Source organism: Ceratosolen solmsi, unplaced genomic scaffold (genome assembly GCF_000503995.2).
Source record: "Ceratosolen solmsi marchali unplaced genomic scaffold, CerSol_1.0 scaffold30, whole genome shotgun sequence".
In the NCBI taxonomy this organism is placed as follows: Eukaryota; Metazoa; Arthropoda; class Insecta; order Hymenoptera; family Agaonidae; genus Ceratosolen; species Ceratosolen solmsi.
The window spans coordinates 5,436,097-5,446,645 of record NW_011948421.1 but is presented as its reverse complement, the minus strand read 5'-3'; the positions used below and the strand labels follow the sequence as shown (position 1 = coordinate 5,446,645).

Genomic DNA, 10,549 nt, shown 5'->3' with positions numbered 1-10,549 from the left:
CGTGTTAAAAATTAAATTTCAAATAGCATTACGTAAAAAGGTTAGGTATGATAAGTAAGTATTGCCAATAAAATTATTAAATTATTAACGAATAATACGTATATGAACGATTATTTAGATGATTATATTTGAAGATGTATCGCTTCTCTTATACAATATAAAATTATTACAACATTTAATATATAAATTTACATAATAGGTATGTAATTTATGTAAGCACTTTGTATTAATAATAATAATAATAATCATAAATGTTTATTTTAATGATTAATATTTATAATAAACATTACAATTCATATTATTAATTTTATACTTTAAATGCAACTTACCTTCTGATATAATTTGATTGAATTTCATAAGTGACCTAAATACATTTTATGTAATATTAATGTATTGTATATTAATATTTTTTGTATATACATTAATATAAATTAATTTTTGTTATACTGTGAACGAGAGATAAAAATGTAAAAATAAAAAATTACAAGAGATATGCAGTAATTTAAGTGTCGATCAATTATGCTTCAGCGTTTATGCCCTACAATTTTTTTAGCATTTGAAAATTTTACGTATCATATAGAGTGCCAAACTTTTATCGCATGGAACATTTTCTAAAAAACGGATACTTGATTTTATTCATTCGTTTAGATAATTTGTATAATGCTAATATTTTATAGAATACAATCTTTTAGGTATTCCATTACCTTCATTTTTAAAAACTTGTAAAATTATATTTTAAAGTTCATTCGAATCCTTTCCTATAAGCATTTATCAAACAATAAAAATCTGAAGAATTAATTACTATATTATTTTTCATTTCTTCGATTATCCATTAAGTTAACATAAATATTTTAAATACGAATGATTTTTATATGAAATCTATCGATATTATAAATCAAATATATAAAATACTTTTTTTGTTATATTCACTGTTATATTTTTGTGCCATTAGAATTTCAATTAAAATATCATAGCAGTATTACTGTATTATTGAATACCGATTAGCTAATACAGAACTTTAATTGTAACACTAAATATAAATTATTTTAATTTAATCTTTAGCATTATTCATTTTACTGCAAAATATATAATATATTGAAAAATAATTAAAATATTACTTACTTTCTCGGCTAAATAGATTTCTAAAAATATTTACTGCAATCTAAGTTGAACTATTGAAATTAAATTTATTATTTCAAAAAATTAAAACATAATTTATATAATTCTTGATAAATAAGTTCACTGTTTATACTTCATATCTACTTATTATTATTTTTATATATTCTTCAAAAACGCGAAAAATTTTTTTTTTTATTCAATCATTAAATACTGTTAAATAATATATGCATTTAGATACATATATTTACACTAATTAGTTAGTCTATAGCGTGAATTGATTTTCATATTATTATTTTAGAAGTATTTTGTTTTGTATTTAATCTTCTATCGTAATAATTAATTGATCGATGACATTTTCGAAGATAAAAAATTCGGTCATTTTAGACGTCTTTCTTAAAGTTTTAGTGCCATTTAAAAGTAGAGGGGTGTTCGAATAAATAGTAGAAAAAACTGAAGACGAATTCGTCTTTAATGGTTATGAAATATGTTGCTAATTATACACTTCACAGGAACGATTAATCTTTGATATTTTATTGTATTATCTTGAATTTTTGATAAGGTACTCGTAAAATAAAACTTTTATAATATCTTCAATAGGAATAAATATGGTGAGTATAACAAATTATCTTGTAAAAGATAAGTATAATTTGACTTTAATAAATTTCAATAAAAACTGGTCATAATTTTAAATGAATAAAAGAAAAAGGTAATGATGATATTGCAATAGGTAAGACAAAATTATTAATTAGAATAAATACTTTAAAATATTTATTTAATATAATATTAATTAAAGATGTAATAGAATAATTAACAATTTAACGTGAAGATTAAAACATCTCTATTTAGTATTACTATTATATAAAGAAGACAATATTTTAATTACTATAGTATGTAATTTAAGATCTTATACTTGATAATATTATTTGTTACCATTTATTTATAAAATTATAATATTAATTGTACATAATTCTTTAAAAACAAATTTAATAAAGTCAATTTAAACATATTTACCGTAAATTATATAATGTTAATAAATTATACATAATTTACAATAAATCTCCATCTATATAAACGATACTTCATATTTGCATGAAGAATGCTCTTTCTTTTTGTATCTTTCACTTTTTTACTAGTAACATGCTTGATTAATATTCTTCATCTAAATGCTGATTATTGTTAGAGATAATCCATTTTTATCAAATCTAATTAATAGTTTAACTAGTATTGATTCACTATGCTAAAATAATATTTTCTTCTGTATAAGCCAATGTTTTGATAAAGAAAATTATCTTCAAATATTTTTTTAACTATAAACTAAGCACTAGAATTTTAAGATCAAATATACTCGCAGTTTCTTTCATTTTTAACATCCAATGGTATGTGTATAGAATATTGTGTATAGAATATAGAAATTATTATTATAATACGTCATACCTAAATGTTTAACTATTTAAATAGGAATTATAGTTCTTATATTATACTATGGGATTTTATGTTATTTATTTATGTACAATAAATATCATAATTAACAAAATTTTAAATAAATTTTAAGAATTACACTATTATCTGTTATTGAAATATAATTTTCTGTTTATTTCATAAAAATGTGTTATTATTAAAATATATAAATAAATATAAAGTATTACTTTATTATAAAATATTTAAGTATTATTATTTAATTTTAAATTTTATATAGGTCATTATTTAAGTATTTAAAAATTTTAAAAAATACAAAATATATAAGTTAAATTCAGATAGTACTGTATATGAAAATTTCCTTGTGTCATTCCGTATAATGTCAATTTACAATCAATAAAACCATAAAAAAGCAAATTATAAATTAAATAAACATATAATAATATATACTTTTTTTCTAAATTACTAAATTATTCTTATTTGTTGTTTATTCTTGTGATTATTATAATTAACTTAAGAAGGTTATTTATTTTAAAAGTTAAAAAGTATTTTCCTTGTGTTCTTAGTGCTTCTAGTAATTTTATTCTTTGATTAATTCAAATTGATGAGAAATATAACTTAAAAATAAATTTATATACTCTTTTTTATGATATTTAAATATTAAAAAAATTAGTGATAAATTCCAAATCTAAATAAATAAAATAATTTTTATTAAATAAAATTTAATGAATAAAAAATGCTATTATGTATTTGTTAAAAATGTATATAAATATCGATTTTTTATTTTTAATAAAAATTATTGACTTTATCATTTTCATTAATTAGTAACTTCAACCGCGAGGTATTTCACTGATAGCTTTATCGTTTAGTTACAATATTAAAATAAATATGTTATATCATATTTTTAAAAAATTTTGAAGGTTCAAAATTATACAATCTTGAACTATCTACACGAAACTATAAACGTGAAATGAAAAGTTTGAATTTTTATTCCATTTTGCATTTTATGTTAAGTGATAGAACTGAAATAGAAAAAGAAAGAACATTTGAATTATAAGTAGTAAAAAAACAACACATTCAGTGAAATAAATTATGTAATAGAACAAATCATGCTATAAAATTTATTGTAATGAGTATTGATTGAATTTGAATGAAATTATGATTGATAAGTAATATTTGATCTTTATACTTAAAAATGAATTATTTGGGAATTATTAGGAAACAATGTTTAAATAAATGACAAATGAGACTAGTATAATTTTGAATAGATATAAGGATTAGAATATTTATTTGTAAAATGCTAACTAAAACGGCGATCCTGATTTCCTGTCAAAGAAATAAACAAACAACAAATTAAATTCAGAATGAAATTCTTCATTTAAATAAAAAAGTAATTTTTATATATCCTTAATAGTTGCAATCATTCATCTTGTAATAACTAATTTAAATTCCGCTTTAACGTTAAACACGTTAATTAATTTATAGCTTAATTTATAATTTCGTATAATACTTAAAATTTTAATGAAAATTTTCATTAAAATTTTAATCAAATGTTTGCATTAATATGGTCACCTATTTAAACTAATCATTTTTAATATTTTGAACATATTTATAAATAATATTTATATATATTTATAAATATTTATAAATATAAATATTGTTACAACAATATAATATTATTAAAAATAATATACACATGAGTTTATATGTATATAAAGAATGTTTATAGAAATAAAGTAAAAAAGTAAGAAAAATAATATAGAAAAATAATGTAGAAAAATAAAATAACCAATTTCGATACGTATGCAATGTAATATAACAAATAAATATATTATTTATGTACTCACGTATTATTAATTTTATAAACATAAATATTCAAATAAAAAACGTTAATTTTTTTAATAAACGATAATCACTTCATAAAACCCCATTCTTTCACAGAATTCTGCTATAAACCGATTTTAAACATATAGCTTTGAAAATAGCATTAAAAATGTTAAACACTTATACTATTAATACTATTAAAAAGTTTTCTCGTATTAGGTGCACTTGGTAGACTTAATTAAAATCGTATAATTAATACAGTACTTTTCACTAGTTGTTCAGAAATTTGTTCAAATAAAGTAAAATACAAATTTTTAGCAAATTCAAGAAGTTCAACAGTCAAATAAGTGCGCACGAAAATGGTTGCCAATCCAATAATATAGTTTACTGCTCTAATTTCTTGTTAAGGGCCGAACAAATCTCATTGTAGGGCTCTTCCATCATAAAAATAAATTACTTATTGTCGTTATAAATTGAATTATTAAGTGTAACTCTACGTGCCCCATAAAAGAATTTGTGCAATGACATTTCAAATAAATTATAAATACCCGGTTTTGTGCACAAATATGTAAAAAGCAAGGCATGAAGAGAAGTTCATCCATTTCCTTTTCGTGTTCTCTTTCATTCTCTGTTTCTTTACTACTTCATGTAGGGAACGCGATGTACAGAATGCGATTTACGGTGCTACCGAGTCGATCGACGTTCTATTCCTGTATAGAATGGTTGATGCAATGATCGTACGAATGAATATTATATATTACATTTCATAGAGAGACTATAGAAAGAAAAAGAAAAAAGTAGTACGCTTCAATGGTGCTATTTCGAAGTTGCCGACCAAACTTCAAGCTGAATTGAACTGAATTTCGTTGTTCGTAACATGTGCGTTGAGTGATTAAGGAACGCAAGACTTTGCTGATCGATCGCAATAATCTGCCAATTGTATTATTATAATTTAACGACGCTGTTAAATAACATTCGCACTCTCTTCTTTTTACGGAAAAGTGCCGGCTCATATATAACGCGTGGGCTGATACGCCCGCGCAAAGGCACGTACGCGAAAAGCATAGGCGCATAGCTACACACAATGCATATATCGATATTCACGGAACACATGCAAACGCATATGTAGCTTTACATTTCATTTCCTATTGTTCATCTCTCTCTCTCTCTCTCTCTCTCTCTCTCTCTATATATATATATATATATATCTCACTCTTTCTAAGTATATATACATATCCCCCCTCTCACCCTTTATACGTGATATTCCGTTTCACTGTCTGTCTACCTATCTGTCTGTCTGTTTGTCTCCTTCCTACGCACGCACTTTCTCTTCTCTTTTGGGAAAATAAGATATAGATTATCATCATCACCACTGCGATCGTCGTCGTCTCTACCGCCGCCGCCGCCGCCGCCGTCGTCGTCGCCGTCGTCGTCGTCGTCGTCGTCGTCGTCGTCGTCGTCGTCGTCGTCGTCGTCGTCGTCGTCGTCGTCGTCGTCGTCGTCGTCGTCGTCGTCGTCGTCGTCGTCGTCGTCGTCGTCGTCGTCGTCGTCGTCGTCGTCGTCGTCGTCGTCGTCGTCGTCGTCGTCGTCGTCGTCGTCGTCGTCGTCGTCGTCGTCGTCGTCGTCGTCGTCGTCGTCGTCGTCGTCGTCGTCGTCGTCGTCGTCGTCGTCGTCGTCGTCGTCGTCGTCGTCGTCGTCGTCGTCGTCGTCGTCGTCGTCGTCGTCGTCGTCGTCGTCGTCGTCGTCGTCGTCGTCGTCGTCGTCGTCGTCGTCGTCGTCGTCGTCGTCGTCGTCGTCGTCGTCGTCGTCGTCGTCGTCGTCGTCGTCGTCGTCGTCGTCGTCGTCGTCGTCGTCGTCGTCGTCGTCGTCGTCGTCGTCGTCGTCGTCGTCGTCGTCGTCGTCGTCGTCGTCGTCGTCGTCGTCGTCGTCGTCGTCGTCGTCGTCGTCGTCGTCGTCGTCGTCGTCGTCGTCGTCGTCGTCGTCGTCGTCGTCGTCGTCGTCGTCGTCGTCGTCGTCGTCGTCGTCGCCGTCGCCGTCGTCGTCATCGTAGGGTCGGAGAAAAGAACGCGTTATATACATACCAAACGTATACCTCGGCATTTATAGATACGTACACGCACACGCTGACGTGCTCAGTTTAGTTACACACCTTCTGTCTTGTCGCGGTGTGGACCAGGAGCCGAAAAATTAGCGCCTCCCTGTTGAAGTCATATAACACGCGCGCAGGTATCAGAGTGGCTGTGTATTCTTATTTGGTTTCCTCGCGACGAATTTCACGGGGATATCATGGCGGTGCCAACGGCCGGTGTAGGTTCGTACTTATTCTATATATTTTTTTTATTTTTCTTCATCTTTTATTTGCGATTGAAAGCACTTGGGACATCCTCGTGATTGTAACCTTGACATTTAGCCTCATAACAAATTTCATATTAAAAATTTTCTTTTCGAATGGTTCATTGAATTTAGAGGATGTATTATTAACTTGATTATACTTTTAAAATAGTTACGGACTTTGGAAAACTATACTGTATTACAAATAGATAATTTAGTTGGTGCGAGATATCTGAAATATGGTTATGGACACTTAGGCCTTTTATACATTATATTTCTGTGATGTATTATAAATATGTATTTTTTATTGTAACATCGGAAAAAAAATGTTTATTTTAATTGAAAAAATCATTGAACTAATTATTTTCATTAATAATATACCGAAATAATACTAATTTTAAAAATGATAACTATTTTAATATAAAAATATTTTTATATTATAATTTCAATCAATACATTTTGAAAAGCTGTTGTTATCAATAAAATAATGAAAGTATTTACAAGAAGCTGTTTATAGGAAGCTACATATTGCTAGGCAATTTAATATATTGACAGAATTTTTATAATTTTATTTAAATTTGTAAATTATATTTAATTTATATATTTATTTTGAAATATATTTGTTTTTCCATATAATTGTTATTATTTAATTTTATATTATAACTTTTTAAACTACAAAGTAATGTAAAATTAAGTTATTAATTTACTTAGTTTCAAAATAGCAACAAAATTCAATGATCTTGTATATTTTTACAGTTGTACCAAGGAATTTCCGTCTACTAGAAGAATTGGAACAAGGTCAAAAGGGCGTTGGCGATGGTACAATCAGTTGGGGTTTAGAAAATGACGATGATATGACACTAACTCATTGGACTGGAATGATTATTGGACCACCTAGGGTATATAATTTTAAATAAACTCATAAATAAAATAATATATAAAATTCACTTAGTAAATTAGTATAAAATATTCTCTATAAATATAAATGTGTTTAGTCAATTAAATTTTTATTTATTGAAAAAGTTTACTAATTTTAGTTTCTGTAATTAAACTAATAATTCAGTAGAGAAATGAAGTATTTTGTATATTCATTATAAAAGTCCAAATTCTTATGAAATGTTTAAATTTAAAATTATTTAATTTAAATTTATAATATGTAATTAATATTAGAATATAGACAAATTTATACATTTCTTATTATAATTTGAATTATTCACATTTTTAAAATGGTTTTCTATTTCTATTTTAATAGACTCCGTATGAAAATAGGATGTATAGTCTTAAAATTGATTGTGGTCAAAGATATCCGGATGATGCTCCAAGTGTTAGATTCTTAAGTAGAATTAATATGAATTGCATTAATAGTTCCACAGGAGCGGTAAGTATTAATTTATTTATATTTATACACATATACTTATATTGATGAATACTTTATTTCAATCTTTAAAAACGTATTTTTTTTCTTTTATATTAAAAAATATAAGATATAAAAGTAAACTGTACAGTTACCATATTACTAATTGTATAAAAGAAATTTTGCATTTATTTTGTAAAATAGAATATATATATATATATACTAAATATTTATAATTATTAAAATGTATCAATTTAATTATAAATAATAGTAATATTCAATAACAGAACATAACCTAATATGTTTTAATTTTTACAATATTATATTGTAGAATATAGAATAAAGTAGTTATAATAAATTATTAAAATACTGTTAGGTGATTTAAGTAAATTATAAATTTAAATATTAAATATTTCCTGAATATTTATAGTAAATTTTTGTTGTAGGTGGATAACAGAAGTGTACCTATATTATCAAAGTGGCAACGTGAATACACAATTAAAACCGTTCTCACAGAATTGCGTCGTTTAATGACATTAAAGGAAAATATGAAATTATCTCAGCCACCCGAGGGCAGCACATTTTAGCCTAACCACATGTAAAGTTTATCACTTTTCTTGTATGCGAAATAGCACGAGCAAACAAAAATCTACTATGGTACCAAATAATATTTGACTGGTACTCCAGAGCCGTATGATAAAGGAAAAACAAGTTAATGAAGCAAGTGCTCACACACCTTCATGAGCATAACAGCAGTGTGTGTTGTGTGTTGGATGGTCGAATCCGTATTTTTTTTTTGCATTGGTAAGGTATTTCTTAGAATTAAATGCTATTAGTGATTTTTTAACTGACAGGCTCTCAGCTTTATGTAGAGGTACAACTGTACTCTAGACACATAAGATTTTTAACCTGTAATCGCGTTATACATTTACTCTTACACAATTAACAATTACGAAAATACAGATTCGACAAGCCAAATTTATTAATATATAGCAAAAAGTCATATTTTGAACCTTAAAAAAAAAAAGCTGGAAATACGAACTGTGTAATAAAAATTCATATTCAGTATGAAAAAATAATGCCTTCCAAGTTTTTTGAGTGAAATGTTGCCTGTACTGTGATTTAATGAATTTTATTATTTTACTGATGCTATTTTTACATATGTATATGTTTTGCTTGTTAATTTCAATGTTTTTATAATTCGTACATAAACATTTCATGGTGTAAGTAGCTTAATTTTTTGAGATATTTTTGTTTTTTATATTAAAACAATTTGTTATAATTTAAATATCTGACAAATGTTACAACCTAGGTTATCTATTAATAAACTATGAAAATAGTAGTAATAAACCAAACCAAAGACTTAGCAATTTTATAATTTATTTTGTAAAAGATATTCTTAATATGATTTATGATAAAATGATTAATGCTTCAATTATCTACATAAAAACGAATTTTACATATTCATATATTGTAGTCCGATAAAAATTTGTAAAATAAATTAATGTTTATACCAACATATATAAGGTTAAATTTTAACATATTGTTTTAAATTAATATATATTAAAATAATATAAAATCTAATAGAAGTTAAATAATTATATTTGTCAGATTTTTTTATTTACAACATTATTTACTATAAAAAACAAAAATTCTTTAAACAGTTAAAAAAATAAATACTAATTTAACTAATTCTTGATATTACCTTTGAATGTTTAATATTTGTAAAATCGTTATTATATAGGTGAACTTCCATAATATATAATACTTATTCTTGAACAAAATTCTCTACTTTAACAAAATGCTAATTGGAATATTATTTTAAAATTAAAATTATATTTTATAAATTTAAAAGATTTTCTTTTGATGAAATTTATACGTGATATGTAGAAAATAATCCTAAAATTATAAATGATTTCCAATATACTTAATACTAATTTATAAGATCCTTGTATGATAATTTTGCCGTGAATCCAGTTCAAGTGTTTCATCTCATGTGTTTTCTTGATAAGCCTTTCATAAACAATTAAATTAAATTTCTTTTAATGTAATACATATGTGATGTTAATTATTCATTCATTCCCTTACCTCTAAATTAGTAATTTAAAAAATTACACTTATATTACTAAATTAAATTACAAAATTTTAAGAATTTGATATCATCTATTATTGCTTTAAAGGTAAACATGTAAACTTAATATGAAATTAAGATTGTATCAACATAAAAATAAAATTCGAATTTTGTTATCTAACAACAAAATCAAAAAGTTATTTAAAAATAATTGCACTACTTTTGAATATATATATATATATAAGTATTATTTGTAAGTATTATATTTTTTCTTTATTTTCAGTATGTTTTTTTTTATTTTTTGAAAAATCCGTATTTTGTAAAATATAACAAGATGATAAGCTTATATGAATTATATATATATATATATATATATATATATATATATATATATATATATATACACACACACTAGCATAGATAAGAATTATTCT

General features: G+C 25.5%; 1 protein-coding gene across 2 annotated transcripts; it reads left to right on the top strand.

The window, feature by feature from the left end:
* Positions 1-32: 32 nt before the first annotated feature.
* Positions 33-9,373, top strand: Uev1A (Ubiquitin-conjugating enzyme variant 1A). Of its 2 annotated transcripts, none has more exons than XM_011498600.1 (4): positions 33-54; positions 7,447-7,589; positions 7,943-8,068; positions 8,491-9,373. In XM_011498600.1, exons 1-4 carry the CDS (start codon positions 48-50, stop codon positions 8,629-8,631), a joined length of 417 nt encoding a protein of 138 aa, XP_011496902.1. In that variant the 5' UTR covers positions 33-47; the 3' UTR covers positions 8,632-9,373. The 2 variants fall into 2 exon arrangements, with proteins under 2 accessions (XP_011496902.1, XP_011496901.1); XM_011498599.1 differs by lacking the exon at positions 33-54 and adding an exon at positions 6,342-6,670 and having other exon boundaries at positions 8,491-9,372.
* The last annotated feature ends 1,176 nt before the right edge of the window (positions 9,374-10,549 follow it).